The following is a 15,674-nucleotide window of genomic DNA, read 5'->3' on the forward strand; positions in this document are numbered from 1 at the left end:
ACTAATTATTTCATTTTGTTTTGATTATTTTTTACGGAACAACATCTACAAAAGTAAATGACTAGAGCCCGCCGGCATCTTTACATAATTCTATGCGCAATAACAATCCTCTATATAAAAATGTTTATTTATTTCTCGTAATAATTTCTTATGGTACAATACGTAAGTAAATAACTAGAGCCGGCCGGCATATGTTCATCGAAATATAAGTTTGTATTCTCGAAATATTTAATGTTCTCTAGGAAGGTGTATCTGCTAGACTTTAATGAGTTCGGAGGGGGCACTCGCTAAGAGCCCGAGAATGAACTGCAGCCCTGGTACGGGCCAATTCCCCACAGTCACGCACACCACCACAAACGCAGCATAACGCGTCGTTCGACGTCGGTGTTTGTGTCTACGTCACGTCGGCTTAAATTATGTTTTAATTACCCAGCGGCAACTGCGAAGGTAACTGAATCGAAGCACAGAATGCTGTAAGTATATAGAGTACTGATTCTAATTTGAAGTCGGTTAAACCCAGTTACGCCCCCAAAATGTTGCAGCCCTCAATTGCATAACAGCACTTGCGCATGAGTGTGTGTGTGTGTGAGGAAACGCCAGAGGACCGAAACACACCACACCGAAGAGCGGCGTAGGGAAAGAGACGGCAGAAGCAGCTGAATTGCAGTACAAGAAGAGTTCATCGCTAACACAAACACAAGCCATGTCCTTCTGCTGAATTTCTAAAGCGACTTACCATCGCTTAATTACCAACGAACAGTATTCGCCCGATCAAACGCCACATAACCCCCTAAACTCACCACAGCACATTGGAAGTGGGTGGGAGTCGCCGCTAAGCTGAAATTGCAGCCCTGGAAAATGGACGTTTCGGTGCAGTGCTGACCTGGCCACACTGACCAGCCCCCGACTTAGTTGCTGTTTTTTTTACATAACTCGCCACATTCGTTCGCCTCGGAATACGTGATATATATATATATGACAATACGATATATATTATGGCCGTTTTCCTGATCAACGTCTGCAAATACAATGGCTGCGGCATCACATTTCCGAGCTTGAGCGATCTGATTTCCCACATCGAGGACACCCACATAGGTGAGACGGGTCGTAAACACCGTAAATATCGCTATCATTTGACCGTCGCGTGATGTTCTCGGTGTGTTTTGTTTATTTTATTTACTCGCCGCGGCATAAATAAAAAAACAAATCGGATCGCAGCGGGGCAGAGGTGTGCGAGTGCGTCAGTGTGTGAGTGCGTGAACGGCTTCGTGGTGAATTGAATGTTGTTTCTGCGATATGAATTGCAGTTTGCATTCGGCATTTATTGCACTTAAAGGCAAAATCGATGCTGGAAGCCTGGAAATGGCTACCTGTGCCCACGCACACCGCTGCACGCCGCACACACACGCCCTGTTTTCCAGGCGCGTACAGCATTCGTTGATCGGTGCGCTGGCTGGAAAGTGCGGGTGCGAGCGAGAGCGCAGCACAAGCAAAACAAAAGCAAAAAAGCCGGTGATCCATTCAATACCCCCGCCCGTCTGTGTGTGTGCGTGCGTGTGTGTTTGGAAGGCCAGCACAGCATCTAGTTGTTGTTTGTGGTGTAGTGGAAACCGGCGAGTTGAGCGCCCTTTTTTTGACCTGTCCGCATGGCTTGGCTTGGGTTTGGCTGCTTCTGGCGTTCGTTTCCATGGCAGGTGTATCCGCATCCGGTAATCGGAGTTGAAAGTTAGAAGTTGTGGGAGATTCGCTTCTTGTCCGCCCCCTGCGCCTTTCCCCTCCGCTCATCCCTGGCACTCAAAATCACAATCGATACTTGAACTTTCCCGTCCACGTGACTCCCGTGGGCTTCCAATTAATCATTTCCAGGGTGTGTGTTTGTGGACTTTTACCGGCTGAAATAAACAAATTCTAATTTTAGTGATTGTGCGGCGAGGGCGGGGTTTTTTGAGGGCGAAAAATCAATAGAGTTAAGCTCAGTAGTGTTGCCGCATTACGAAAACGGGGGTTAGGGGGTGGTTTAACCGTTAACGGGCTTTATTTATGCCCAACATGTCGTGCGTCTTACACTGAGAGTTTTTTAAAGTACGTTTGTATGCTCGACTCGCTTTGTTGTTAAAGTGAGGTACTCTTTAAAGGTCGTTAAGTTATTCGTGTAATTTATTTACGAAAACACATAAAATTAACAAGTGAGATCACCATTCATCCAAGTCAATACCTTTTCATGCTATAGGGGCAAAGTAAAGTGGTGATTGCAGAGCTCGTCTACTGTGTAAGCTGTACACACACACGTTATTTAATTACCCTTTGGACTTCAATTTTTCTCTGTGTACAAACAGGCTCTCTCACACACGCATAGAGAGAGGGGTTGGAAAGAGAAAGCAGAGGGGTTGCTCAGCTGACGATTACGTTGGCAGCTGTTTTGTTGTTGCCACTGCTGCGTGATAACGGTCAACACACACACACACGCACACTTGCACATATAAAATGGCTGCCCGGGCAGGCTTTCCCACCTAGCCACCACCCCCTTTTGCGTCCCGGGGCATTACATAAAGCCCAGGCACGAGCATACGCCCACTTGGCAACTGCCACCCCCAAAAACGCCCAGGCCCAGATACCAAATACGCCCGAGGCCCCGAAAACCCGCATCCCCCATTTGCCCATTTTCCCATTTCCCCACTTCCCCACTTCCATTGCGTATCCATTACGTGAGCGAGCTGTTCTAGGGCTTATAAATGCCCATCATTTCATTATCTCGAAGGACATTCGATGCGTGGGTTCTCTGAGTGGATGGATGGATGGATGGATGGATGGATGGTTGGCTGGGTGCATGGATATGAATGTGTGCCTGTTATCAGGACTCGCTGGGCGTTGTCGCTTCGTTTCGGCCCTGTTCGGTTGTCATGGCAACGCAAAAGGCGGCGGGACCTTCAGGTTTGTCCTTTTCACAGTTGCCAGGCACCTGTTGTACGGTCCCGAAAATGCCCGGGATAACTTATTTATGAGTGTTTCTGCACTCGCATTTAGATAACCAGCTGCGAAAGGCGAACTGCCGCAGTAAACCGCAGTAAATGTACCTGTGCACCTGTCGAATCGTTTTTGCCATTTGAACGGGGAATTTCATCTGAAAGATAAGATTCTAGCTAGCTATGAGTCACCAAAACGCATTTGGTTCCATCCAAGATTCATTTTCAAACTAAACAGTCGCATAATAGGTACAGTTTCAGAGATTGTATGGGGGATTCCAGAGAAAACGAGGATTGTATAAATCTGGGGACTTAACAACAAAATCTCACAATGGTTGGGTTGGGAGCAAACCCTTTTGACCTTGAAATACTTTTGGTTTGCAAGGTTATTTCTGTGACTTTTCTATTTCTTATGAGATGGGGCATCGCAACCATTTAAACATTTTTGATTCAATGAACTTTGAAGGTTATTAAATGGTTTCAATAAATAGGTTTTAACGAAAAGGTGTCCCAGCACTTGCCATGTCAACATAATTCGACTGCAGTCAACGACTTGTGTTCCTCAAATTTCGAACGAAACGCTCTTGCTTCACAGCTATTGGAAAGTTTTTGAGATAGCCGCCGAAATGAAAACAAACCAAAACAGCATGTTCAAGCAAGAGGAAAACATTTGTTATCGTTTTTAAATTCTGCAACAAGTGCATGAGTCACACGAGTGCAAAAGAGAGAGGAATCTGCGTTTATTTTGTATCTGAAATGCGAAAAACGTATGAAATACGACGCATATACAGATGTGGGCTTGTATTTTGCATGTATGTAGGCTATTTGCTCAAGAGCTGTTTGTAAAATACCCGATTTGATACCCTGCATTTTCATTCATTGCCATTCCAGCATCTCGAGCGCATAATCACCGATTTTGTGATGTTTTTGAGTAGCTATGAATTGTGGAACTGCAGGGTATATGTATGTACTTACATGCACACATCGAGCCAAGAGCAAAGAGTCACCTACAGCGAAGTCGTGAATGTCTGGGGTTATCAACGGCAAAATAATAATAACAATAACGAAGGCGGAGCAGAAATAAAAAAAAACCCGAACCGGGTGAACTGATTTGACCGTTGACAAATGACGCCGTGTTCTCGAGAGGATGAGGGGCGTGGCATATCGATTTCATCAGCTGGAATACGTGTATATAATTGCAGTTTTAAGTGGCGAGAGTCCAAGGCAATTGATACTTGCTGAAATGTTGCCCAAAGTACGTGGAACTATTACGCACATATGGTGTGTCCGTATGTCGGCCTGTCCGCATGTCCGTATGTGTCATCCATTGATTGCCGGCACGTAGACATCATCGCAATCACTCCCGCAAATGTTTTTAATCGCCTTTCGGCTGATAAGCGAGCAGAGTGGCGGGGCTCGGGAGACTCCAGATGAAAGCATATGTTTCGCATAATAGCTAATTTGCGGCATATGCTATCCGTTTGCCCACGAGTACAAATCGAAGTAATTAAACTGCAACGTTATCGAACTTTGTCACGTGGGCACTGTTGGGCGGAAATGCAGTCTGTTTGCGATTTCTAGTCACTAATGCTACGAGGTCTAGTGCAGATGCAGATGCGACTTAGTTTGGCAGAATGGCAAAAGATATCATCATGTACCCTATCATCTGGCGATTTTAGTTGCCTCATATAATAATCGATTAGCTGGTTTTAGACTAACTGCAGTGACACAATCATTTGTGAGATCCGCAGCTGATCGACGCGTGTTGTTTGATCGTTTAGCAGCCCCTCGTTAACTGGAACTGCAATCGCATGACGAATGTACAGGGTGCCCGGTGGCGCATATGATGAATGGCCCGGCTGACACAGTTACGCACCAAAATGATTTAATTGGGAAATAAAGCGTGCTCATGGAGGTTAGGTTGTGCGCACACACATGGATCGAGAAGTAAATAAAGACGGAGACGGGGACAAACCGAGGAGGGGCACCTGTTATTATGCACTCGCTGATTAAGCAAGCTTTGGGCTTATGCTTGTTCTGGCGATAAGATAAAGTATCCACGCCGCAGACCATGTGCTCCTCCTGGTGCTCCGTCGCAGTACCAGATCGAAGCCCCCATAAACTCCGCGGAAAATGCGTCAGCAGGCGCACTAAATCCGTCGCCATACCGTACCCCGTACGTGCACTCTCGCTATTTACTTATTTCGGCATTTTAATAATAAATTGCCCGGGCTGTGGGCCCCTTGAATGTCTGTGAACTTGTTCCAGAGCAAACACAGAGGTTGGCGACGAATTGTGGATGCAGGTTTCGCGTTCGGCTGCCCGCATTCCGGTTCGGCTTTCGATCCCGTCTCGAAAGGGAATATTTAATTGGGTAATCCAGTTTCGGTGACTTCTAGCAGGGTTCCTAATTACTACCAGTTTTGTTCAAAACATTACAATTCACATATGGTGTGATTTGAAATTGATTTGTTTTGCAACGAATGCATACTAACAGGCCTATTTCATTACATTTTCTTGCAGACTATGACCCAAAGGTGGTCGAACAGAAGGAGCAGGCCCAGCCTGCCTGCCTGCCCTTAAGTTACGTCCTGCGCTTCATCACCGAGGAGAACCGCAAGGAGGCGGGCTCGTTCCTGGCCAGCAACACAACAGCCCCACCGACCACCAACAGCGGATCCAATGCCGCTGGCCACGGGAATGGCAATGTGGAGCTCAAGCGAAAGCTGGCCATCAAGCACCACAGCTACAGCATGTCCTCGTCCAACCGCAGCACCACGCCCACAGGTGAGTCATATTGCAACACTATACATAAGGATGACTCAAACTCCTGATTCTGCACCCATTTAGGCAGCGAAATGGACGAGGACGAAATGGTGGTCACGGAGTCGGAGGATAGCAACGACTCCTGGACCACCGAGGAGTTTAGCTCAGAGTTTATCATGCGCTACGGCAGCAGGTTCGTTTATAGCTCTATACTTTTAAATAAAGCTTAAGCTCTTATGACTCGAATGTTACATGGTGTTTGTCACAATTTGCTTAATTAATTTGTGTACTTTGGTTATCTTAAATAGGCATTCCGGTGGTGGAAACAATGGCACGCCCGGCAATGAGAAACCCTTCGCCTGCCCTGTTCCGGGATGCAAAAAGCGTTACAAGAACGTCAACGGCATCAAGTACCATTCGAAGAACGGTCACAAAAAGGACGGAAGGTAACGATTGGCCACGAAATTACTGATTGGTAAACTGGAAGCTGATAGTTCTATGTTCCACAGAGTGCGCAAGGGCTACAAGTGTCACTGCGGCAAGAGTTACAAAACGGCCCAGGGCCTGAAGAACCACGCGCTGCACACCCACAACTCGCAGCCGGATAGTGTGCTGAATGCCCAGCTGGCCAATGCGCTGGCCATAGGCGACGGGGCCAGTGCGGCCACGCCTGTGGGCAGTAGCAACACCTCCTCCAATCCGAACCCGCCGCCCATCATTCAGCGCAGCAACTCGCCGTCTCAGTCGCTGGGCTCGTTGAGTCCGTCGAGCATCAGCAACATGTCGAGCAGCGCCAGCAGTTGTCATGGAGGCAGCGGCAGTCTGTCCAACGGGAACAATGGCAACAATGGGAGCACCACTAGCAACACTGCCATTCTCACTAGCAACGGGAATGTCCTGCAGCAGCTCAGTGCCGGGAATGTGGTCACCCTGACCAATCTTCCCACGCAACAGCATCAGCAGCAACAGCCGCAGCCGCAACAGCAGCAGCAGCAGCAGCAACTCCATCAAAACACTGCAACAGGTAACAGCAACAACAACAATTTAATGCGCAGCACACTCGGTTTAGTATCCATTAAAACCAACAACACGCCGACAGCCAAGTCGGTTAGCAATCTGATGGCTGCTAACGCCACAGCCAGCAAGATACTCAAGCTGGCCACCAATGTGGCCAATGGTGGCTCCTCTATGGACATTGTGCAGCAGCAACAGCAACACAACAAGACCACAACTACTGGCCAAACAGTGCTCAATGGCAGCAAACCGCTGCCCAATTTGGTCAACTTGGGCATTCTCACGCCGGCCACCTCACCCACCAAAAACACCCAAACGCTGACCTTCACCACCACGAATGGTAGTACCCAGCAGCAGCAGGCTCTAGTGGCCTCGTTGGCCAAGAAGACCAACATACTGCTACTACAGGAACCAAACCAGTTGGTGCAACAGGTACAGCAGCAGCAGCAGCAACAGCAGCAGCAACTGCAGCAGCAGGTGCAGCAGCAACACCACGTTCTGCCCATCAGTCCCACGAGCAGCGTCAGCGGGAACAGCAGCAAGAGCAGCTCGCCCACGCCGCAGCAACAGCAGCAGCAGCTGCTGAAGAAGGGCAAACTCGAACTGATAGAGCCCATGGAGACGGATGAGGGTCAGAGCGACGGCATTTCGGAGAGCGTGGCTGCAGCGATTGCCAGCATCACAGATTGCAAGGAGGACATAGGAGGAGCAACAGTGGCGGGCATTGAAGTTGTAGGCGCTGGCGCCGTCAACGAAGAGACGTAGCCTATACTCAAGCAGCTACTGATGCACCGAAAACTGACACTGGAGCCACCTAAGGCAAATTGACCAGCTTGTCCGTATACGAAAGACATTCTAGACTCGACAGAATGCCGATCTTCTTGGGGGCAGACAAGCCCACTCACTCACCAAAACACACATTTGGAAACATTTCGTAGACTGCTTACTTGTTCTTAGTTTAGACCCCGAGTCCAATCAATTTAAATCAATTGTATCATACAACTAAACATAATGGAAACAATCCCACAAATCGCATTATTTGTGCAATATTTAATTCTGTATATTTTAAAGAGAACATTTTAATCATTTATTCATCGATTGTATGTATGACTTTCATGCTTGTATTAAACTATTTACAACTGCTGATCTCCTCTTAATTTAATTAGGCTATACAAAAAAACACCAACACAGACGAAGCACGAGCAACAATTGTAAAAATACGCAAGAAAATGCTAATTTCAAATTCATTTCCAACTGATCAATTTAATTATTGTTAGCATTACCACTTAGAACTTTTTTAATCTCGGCTTTAGCTTTAGTGACTATTCGTATTCGACTAAATCCAAGTATTATTTATGTTCTAAGCACTAGCAAAATGAAATTTAATTATACTATATATATATACACATATAAAAACACACACACATCTACTCGGATATTTAAAGTCTGCTCATTAGTTTAAGACGTCCTCCGACTTCGTGCAATATTTTTAATTTACTCCTTAGTAATTCCTAGCAATTCCATCTCTGTCGAATTTTGGGTATTCTTTATTTTCGTTTCGTTTGTTTTGTTTTTATTTTATGTTTTTCGTTACTTCTTTTCCTTTTCTCTCTACCTATTGCAGAAACCTCTTACTCCTGCTCAAACAACAGCAACCTCAGCAACCCCAACAGCAACCACGGCAGCAGCGATTCCAGCAAGCCGCCCACGACTGTCCTGTCCGTTAACAAGAGGTCCACCGCAATCGCTCCAGCGAAACTGCCCACCACCGGCAACTCCCTGCCCATGCAGATCTCGCCCAACTTCATTGAGCACAAGTATTCCGCGCTGGCCATGAAGGAGAAGTTCTTCTTGAATCTGAGGGCCGGCAAAGCGGTGGCCAGTTCACAGGGAGCCGATGGAATGGGCTCACCCATGGGGCACCAATCGGATGTGGGCATTTCCGGCGGATCAGGAGCAGGCGGTGGCTTGCGGGCGGTTGCTGTGGGCCAAATGTGCGCGCTGCAAAACGAGCACATTCACCAAAATCTCTTCAAGAAAACGATCAACTGATCGGCAGATCGGATGAGAAGGCAAGAGAGTTGGCTGTGATGAAGTAGTAACTAACTGACTAACAAACCTGACAAGAGGCGGAGAAAGAGGATTCGTCAATAAGGCAGAGATGGGAAAAGGATGCAGAAGCTGCAGCAATTAATGGAGGAGGGATAAGTGAGGCAGTTGGGCGCTGCCCTACGGTCCTTAGAGAAGTTTTCCAAGACAAGGCAACAAGAAGCAAGAAGTAAGAAGCAAGAATTTCCATTGGCTTCCAAAACACCACAAAATGCAAAAAACAAAACAGAAACAAATTCCAAGCATTTCGCAACTATGAAAAAATCACCCACTAGCACACACAAAAAATCATTAAACCTAATCTCAAACATATTTAAGCTGGCCTGCTTAGAAAAGCTTCTCTAAAACAGCTTTAGATAATTTTAAAATTAAAGGAAACAAAACAAAACAAACAAAAAATTTGAAAAAAAAATTAATTATACAAGCGACAACATTTTAGTAAATACATTTGGAGAATTTTCTTCAACTAGTCATTATTGTAGTTAAATTAAATTTTTGATTTTTATACGCATAAAACATAACTATCTAACCTACTGGTTGGTGGAATTCCCGAACCCTATATTTATAACTTAAGAAACCTCTATCCCGTGTACAATTTCAATGAAATCTAAGTAAAGGGTCTTTCCCCAATCAGTTTGCGTCATTCTAATTGAAAATTATAAATTGTCTAAAAGAAATCCATAGAAGCGAAATGGTGCACGGAACTCGTTTTCGTGAGACCGTCGGAATTAGGAAAATTATAGGTCGCCAGCTTGCCAAGGCAACTTTGAGCGAGAGATGCAAAATTTATAAATGTCGAATATTTCAAACATAAAATAGTTAGCTACAAATTTAGGGGAAGCCGGGAGGCGTTTCCACATAGGAGCCACAATAACTCTACAGTAGTTATAGTATTATAATTATAGATTACGCTATTATTTATAGAGCAGAGCATGCATCTGTAGCTGTGTGAGTGTTTGTCCGCGCATGTATTGTAATTGTTTATTTATAGTGTTCGAACGTCCCCTAAGTGTAAAGTCCCCAACAAATACAAAATATACGATATGAATACAAAATATATTTGTCCATTCTCTCGACGATTGTATAGCATTGTACGCCCCTGATTCAATCGAACTTCCTATCCTAGCAGAATCGGGTTCCTTAAGCATTCAAACAGAACAAAAATGAAATTTTTAAAATACGATACGATATTTACATCAAGTATACATCATATACATCAATTTAGTCAGCCGCCAAAACAAAACAAAATAAAAGTAAACTTTTCAGAGCGCATTTCGCAGACGCGCAGCGTCTTAAAAATTAATCACAACTAAACTAAATAGTTCAGCGTCCCTATAGATATAACACCTAGCTATCGATGAATACCTACATCTAAATACAACAATATCTTTAAGACCTCACGCTTAAGCGATGCCAAACGGATCGCCCTAGTTTAGCCAAACAACTTTTATATGAACGGAAACTGTCTTCGGATCCCCGGAGCCCCATCGAGTTTTCGGCCAGGAGATGCAAGTAAAATCCCTACCCGATAACTCGCATTCAAACTTTCAGAATGGATATGAACTCAAACCCTCTAATGAAAACAATAAAATGAGTATGTCATCTTATATAAGACTGCTGTTATGTTCGTAAATATATTTAATATATGTATGTAAAATTAACGAAAAACAAAACCACACACAAAAAAAGTAATAAAACCGAAATAACTTTTAATTAAAAAAAATCACAAAACAGAAAATGAATAAAAATCTATATGAATAGTTAACGTATTCGTACTCTACCTACATACTATTACTATGTACTATATAATGTATTGTAACTGTAATTTACTAAAATCGTAATAATACGTAGAGAATTAACTGACGTTTAAACATAAATCATAAATCATCGACATCCACATAAACACAAAAAAGTCCCTATTTGAGTTGAAAGCGAGAGCTCAAAGGGGATTATTGGCACATCCATAAGCCAGAAGAAATCATTATCATCCACAAAAACAAAAAAGTAGTAAAATATTCTCTTTTTGCTTTATGTGATCTATTACATACTACATAAACATATGTATAATAAAAATGTCCTTCAAAAACAAACTCGAGAGAAATTGTTGAATTTATTTTTCCTAGTAGTCGGAACGATGCAGTTTGAGGGCAACTGTCTATTGCTAACACAGTTTGAGGGGAACTGTTCGACAATGTATATTTTGGGACGGCGAATGCCAGTAAAAGTGGTTTCAATTATTTGTTTGATTTAATATATTATAATTTACTGCATAATTTATTGATTTGTATTTACAAGATATTACTTATGCTAGATACAAGCCAAAATAAATTATTACTCAATATCAATTAACAAAGCTTTGAAAGAGTTCGTAGATCTATTTTCTCTTTATTACCTATTTATTAAACTACCTAAACTTTCCTTCCAACGAGTTTTTGTAATTCACCACCCTGACTATATTTTTTAGTTTTCCCTTAATTTGGAAAACCACCTATTCAAAACTTTGGTCAACTTACTAGAAGCAAGTTGGCAAAATTTTCACAGAGATAGAAGAAATGGCATATAGGCTGATGTTAATATTACTGGAAATGCGAACTTGGAGAACCAAAAATAGTAATAAATGAATAATTAGTCCAGTAATGTGATCTCATGGGTCTTGGCATCGATTGATTTCTGAGCAGATGACTTAAGCACACAAACTACGAGCCAGTCAGAAGGTGAGGGAATATCCTTGAATATCCAGGAATCCTTGGCCTTACGCCGATTCGCTGGCGCCGTAGAGCAGATTGTCCAGTTTCAGTTTGTTGATCTTGTCGCCACGGGCTCCATGTCCTGGTCTGCCCCAGAACGTCTCGAAGGTGTCGAAGTGCTGGTTGCACAGATCCCTGTCCAGTTGCTTGGAAACGGAGACGGATCGACGGTTCTGGGAGATCTGGACATTCAGGTCGTGCAGATAGCGCATGTCGGCGGCCGTTTGGATCCTGGTTGTCGGTCAGTTGGGTGGGCAGCAATATTATAGTTTCATTTATATCAGTTCGATTTTTCAGATTTCGAATTTTCGAATTTCCGAGCGATTTTCGGTTTTCAGTTCAATTCGTTTTGCACGGGGATACATACATAGAAGATTGGTATTATGATTTTTGATTTTTGCTGTTGCGGTTTGTTTGATTTTGGTGAGATTGGTATTTGGTTTGCTCGTTTGGTTGCTATACTTTCACTTGTATTACAATGGATATTTTCTTGCTGGATGAGCCGAGGAGAAGTGGGGGATTAGAGAAACCATTAACAGGACAAGATCACAAGGCAAAAGCACAGAGGGGCAAGCGGACTTTCGTTTCAATGTCTGGCGCAGAGCAAGCAAATGAGAAACGGAGGGAGCGGGTAGGTGGTGGAATGGAACTATGAAAGCAGGAGGGGATCAGGATTGAAAGAACGTGGGTTTCAAGCCTGGCGAATGTGCAGGGTCAGCCGCTTGAGGCAGCAGCCCGTGGCCAAGGCCGTGGGGCAATCGCAACTGCAACACTGCAGCTTGCAGTTCAGATTCTTGGGCAGCCGCTTCATGTGGCTGATGTTCTTGATGATGCTGTTGATGCACTTGATCTTGGTGGTGGTCAGCTGACAGTTCTTTGGTGGATGCTTGTGCTTGGATGCGTACCTATCGTGCGACGGCGTCCTCTTGGTCACGTCCGTGCTGGAGAGGCTGATGGGTCGGTGCATGCCACGCCTTCTGGCGAGCAGGGGAACCAGCTCCACCCCGCCACCCTCGCCATAGGCTCCTCCGTTTCCTCCCGCCGTGCTGGCATCCGGAGTGGCGGTACTGGTGCTCCCGGGACAGGGACCTCTCGACGCCATGCGGGGGCACAGCTTGACGGGCTTGCCGCCGCAGTCTTGCGGCTTCAAGTGGTGCAGCATCTTTCCGGGCGGCGGACCTGGCGGACCCGGGCACTTCTTGCCCGGCGGAATGGGAAGTGAAAGTGGCGACGGCTTGGGCGGACTCTTTTGCATGGCGGGACAGTTGCAAGTGCACAACTCACAGCAGCGCTGCGGTTTTGGCGGCTTGCCCGGTCGCGATTTGCGAAAGGTATTCTTCTCCGCCGGAGTCACCGGGTTATCCTGGTCCAACTCCTTCAGCATCTCCTTGTTCGTCCAACCCTGAAATTAGATTATAATTAAACAGTGTACATATGGGCACTAGCTACTGATACCCACCAGTGACTTCATGAACGTGTTGCCCACTTCCTTGGGACTCCGCCAGGGCTTGCCGCCCGGACCCGCCTTGCCCCAGGGCTCCTTGCAGGACTAGAAGGAGGACAGATGAAGAGGAATCAGTTAAACTTGGTTTCAGGGGGCGTAATAAGTGCCGCTCACCGGCTTTTCTAGTTTGGCCTGCAGGCGCTTCTTCTGAGTGGCCAGCTTTTCCTGCAAAGGACATCGCTGCTCACTCTCGCTGACCACGATCTTCTCCAGGAGCGGCTTGCCCTTGCACGGAGGAGAGGGCTTGTAACGCAATTCTATGTCCACGTGGCCTTTATTGCGAAACGACATTGAAGGATGCTCTTTCAGCTCGATGTGAAGGCTCTCACCGTTGGCGTTTTTGGCCACATTGACACCAACTGCCGCTCCGGGCTTGTGCGGAATCTCCCGCTCGCAAATCGTTACGGTGCTGCTCCTGGGACCACTTTCCTGCAGGTGATGAACCGAGTGCGCGTGGCCCAGTCGACCACCCGGCGGTGGGGCAGGCGGGGCGTGGTGGTGGTGGTGATGGTAGGCGGCCAGCGGGTTGTTGTGGCACTTCTTCTGCATCGAGAAGAAGTCGTTGTAGCGACACGGCTGCAGCAGATTCATTCGGTGGGCATTGGTCTGCGGCACATTCAAATTATTGGAGTAGAATACATAATTTGAGAGAGGGATTCAAGAGTCCTTACCACTGTGGGCGTGGAGTGAAGACCTGCGGCTGTGATGTCCTTGCGGCGCACCTCTACGTTGGGTGCCCCACCACCAGGTCGACCCCAGGGACAATGTTGGTGAAACAGGTCGTAGTACTGGATAAAGGAACATTGTTGGTATTAAACCAACTGTTAAGAACTGATCTTTAAGTAACTAATCCTTAATGCAAACTAGTGTATCCTCCGCTAAGATCATGAATCGCATTACCCGCAATAAAGTCACAACATAACTACATTAAATCCCTTCCGCAGGACGATTACAACACCGAGTTATGCCTTATCGATTGGGTGGCAGCCTATTTATGGCTCCAGACTGGCTCAACCCACCTCGTCGTGTCACTCCGCGAAGTGTGGCGATGTTTGTTTACGGAAATTGGCAAGTCCTGGAGCTCCGCTGCCCTGGCCCACAAACTTTGTTAGTAGGTTGTTGTTATAGTTGCAGCGAACGGCGATTTGCATTTCACTGATTTTTTTCACCCACATTTCGGCTGACGCTTTCACACAGCTGCAGGTTGTGATAGGTAGTGGAGCAAGGAGCCAGGACTCCAGTCACGCAAGGACTCGCCGGAGCACCCAATTGGCATTTAGTTGGGCTTTTGGCCGAAGAGAGGTGATTTGATTACCGAAGTCGAAATTGTCAAAGGGTTTGTTGAACCAGATCCGCGCGGGCGGATGCCTTACATGTTGCTTGGGGCAGGTCTTTGAACTTACCGAAAGTTGCAACTATCGCGTGGCTGAAGGTTCGAGATGTTTTTCGATTGTCATAGGTTCGTTTCTGGTTTTGCCTTAGACTTCCAAAATAACTTGGAACTTGGTGAATTGATTATCGCCTTTATAGTTTTTGAACTATTATATTTTGGGTTCAGAGTTCCAAGTTTAAGGTGTTTTAAACAACTACTAACCCTAAAATATAACTCATACGCACGGTCTGGAAATATCACACATACGCACTGTTACCCACCTCCTGCTTATCCTTCTCCTTGCGAGCACACTCCTCCGCCTTCCTGCGCCGCCACATGCGAAGACTCTCCTCAGCATTCTTGCGCTCCACAAGACGCTTCTTCTCATCGCACCACATCAGCGGGTGCTGGATGTGGTCGTGGCAGAAGTTGCCCCCCATGCCCATTTCATCGCTAGTCGTCATGGCTCTTCGTATGCTCTGGAAGTCCTATCTGGATATCTGGGAAACTGGGAGAACGAGAACGGAAGTAGCGCTGCGTTCAGCAAACGCGGCGTTACTGAATCGGTCTCGTGTCCCGTCCAAGCCGTTTAACCGCCGAATTGGCTGCCAGGATCCGTGCCAGGCACTAAAGGGCCGTGGATGATGGGTCGGTTGTCTAGGCAGCACGCCCGACTATTTATAACCTAGGTTAAGGCACACTTCGGTCGTCTGTCCTTGAAGGCGAGTCGAAGGATATCGAAACCTCAGCCAATTTGGTCTGGCTATTTAAATATTTCGCCAGTTAGACACGACGTTTGCCTGCTCCACTTTGCTAGGCTGCCTGGACATAAAATATATAAAATATATTGACTTTATGTTGCCTGGAAATTATGCCACGGCTGCGTTGGCTTAACCTGAATCGTGATGCTCTGTATTAATTAAGCGGAAAAGTAAGTCTACTGCAGTATTGCGTGCCTCTTCATACGAAACTTGTTGATGTTTTAAATTGAAAAGCTCTTGCAAGCCTAAGCAGCTTGCATTACTCATACGCCCCGTGTGGCAGCTACAATTTCAGGCAACTCACACCGCCAAATTTATTTGTTTGCCCCAATTTCGGTTTCAGCCATGCCCGTCGCAACATGAGGCACTTTGGCCATGTCCAAAACTATTTCACTGGGTCAACCTGGTTGGTGGTTAATATGTTGCGCAGCTACAAGC

At 45.9% G+C, this 15,674-nt stretch overlaps 3 protein-coding genes and 1 long non-coding RNA gene across 7 annotated transcripts; 1 reads left to right on the forward strand and 3 right to left on the reverse strand.

The window, feature by feature from the left end:
* The first annotated feature begins 298 nt into the window (after positions 1-298).
* On the forward strand, positions 299-10,005 carry LOC6730318 (myb-like protein AA). 2 transcript variants are annotated; one of them, XM_016177886.3, is made up of 7 exons: positions 299-473; positions 543-1,095; positions 5,487-5,750; positions 5,814-5,922; positions 6,038-6,175; positions 6,239-6,753; positions 8,368-10,005. In XM_016177886.3, exons 2-7 carry the CDS (start codon positions 996-998, stop codon positions 8,793-8,795), a joined length of 1,554 nt encoding a protein of 517 aa, XP_016037082.1. In that variant the 5' UTR covers positions 299-473; positions 543-995; the 3' UTR covers positions 8,796-10,005. The 2 variants fall into 2 exon arrangements, with proteins under 2 accessions (XP_016037082.1, XP_016037083.1); XM_016177887.2 differs by lacking the exon at positions 8,368-10,005 and having other exon boundaries at positions 6,239-8,173.
* LOC123327248 lies at positions 738-4,098 on the reverse strand. The gene is made up of 2 exons (XR_006541841.1): positions 3,939-4,098; positions 738-1,892 (listed from the first exon to the last, which is right to left on the reverse strand). It is a non-coding gene; the product is annotated as an uncharacterized LOC123327248 (long non-coding RNA).
* Positions 10,006-11,086: 1,081 nt separating the features above from the next.
* Positions 11,087-11,968, reverse strand: LOC27206377. Its single transcript, XM_039295765.2, is given in 2 exon segments — positions 11,087-11,847; positions 11,849-11,968. Coding segments are annotated over 2 exon segments (363 nt in total). The 3' UTR covers positions 11,087-11,604.
* Positions 11,969-12,003: 35 nt separating this feature from the next.
* Positions 12,004-15,127, reverse strand: LOC6730320. Of its 3 annotated transcripts, none has more exons than XM_039295764.2 (6): positions 14,757-15,125; positions 13,775-13,891; positions 13,218-13,709; positions 13,059-13,148; positions 12,505-13,001; positions 12,004-12,092 (listed from the first exon to the last, which is right to left on the reverse strand). In XM_039295764.2, the coding sequence occupies exons 1-6, from the start codon at positions 14,937-14,939 to the stop codon at positions 12,056-12,058; spliced, it is 1,416 nt and encodes a 471-aa protein (XP_039151698.1). In that variant the 5' UTR covers positions 14,940-15,125; the 3' UTR covers positions 12,004-12,055. The 3 variants fall into 3 exon arrangements, with proteins under 3 accessions (XP_039151698.1, XP_002105602.1, XP_039151697.1); XM_002105566.4 differs by lacking the exon at positions 12,004-12,092 and having other exon boundaries at positions 12,291-13,001; positions 13,218-13,375; positions 13,433-13,709; positions 14,757-15,126; XM_039295763.2 differs by lacking the exon at positions 12,004-12,092 and having other exon boundaries at positions 12,291-13,001; positions 14,757-15,127.
* Positions 15,128-15,674: the final 547 nt, after the last annotated feature.

The sequence above is a fragment of the Drosophila simulans genome, chromosome 3R (assembly GCF_016746395.2).
Source record: "Drosophila simulans strain w501 chromosome 3R, Prin_Dsim_3.1, whole genome shotgun sequence".
In the NCBI taxonomy this organism is placed as follows: domain Eukaryota; kingdom Metazoa; phylum Arthropoda; class Insecta; order Diptera; family Drosophilidae; genus Drosophila; species Drosophila simulans.

Coding starts and splice junctions, on each gene's coding strand:
- LOC6730320 (XM_039295763.2), bottom strand. CDS start 14,939: ATGACGACTAGCGATGAAATGGGCATGGGGGGCAACTTCTGCCACGAC. Junction 13,892..14,756: donor AGGAGAAGGATAAGCAGGAG/GTGGGTAACAGT, acceptor TCCTTTATCCAG/TACTACGACCTGTTTCACCA. Junction 13,710..13,774: donor TTCACTCCACGCCCACAGTG/GTAAGGACTCTT, acceptor AATGTGCCGCAG/ACCAATGCCCACCGAATGAA.
- LOC6730318 (XM_016177887.2), top strand. CDS start 996: ATGGCCGTTTTCCTGATCAACGTCTGCAAATACAATGGCTGCGGCATC. Junction 1,096..5,486: donor CATCGAGGACACCCACATAG/GTGAGACGGGTC, acceptor ATTTTCTTGCAG/ACTATGACCCAAAGGTGGTC. Junction 5,751..5,813: donor CCGCAGCACCACGCCCACAG/GTGAGTCATATT, acceptor GCACCCATTTAG/GCAGCGAAATGGACGAGGAC.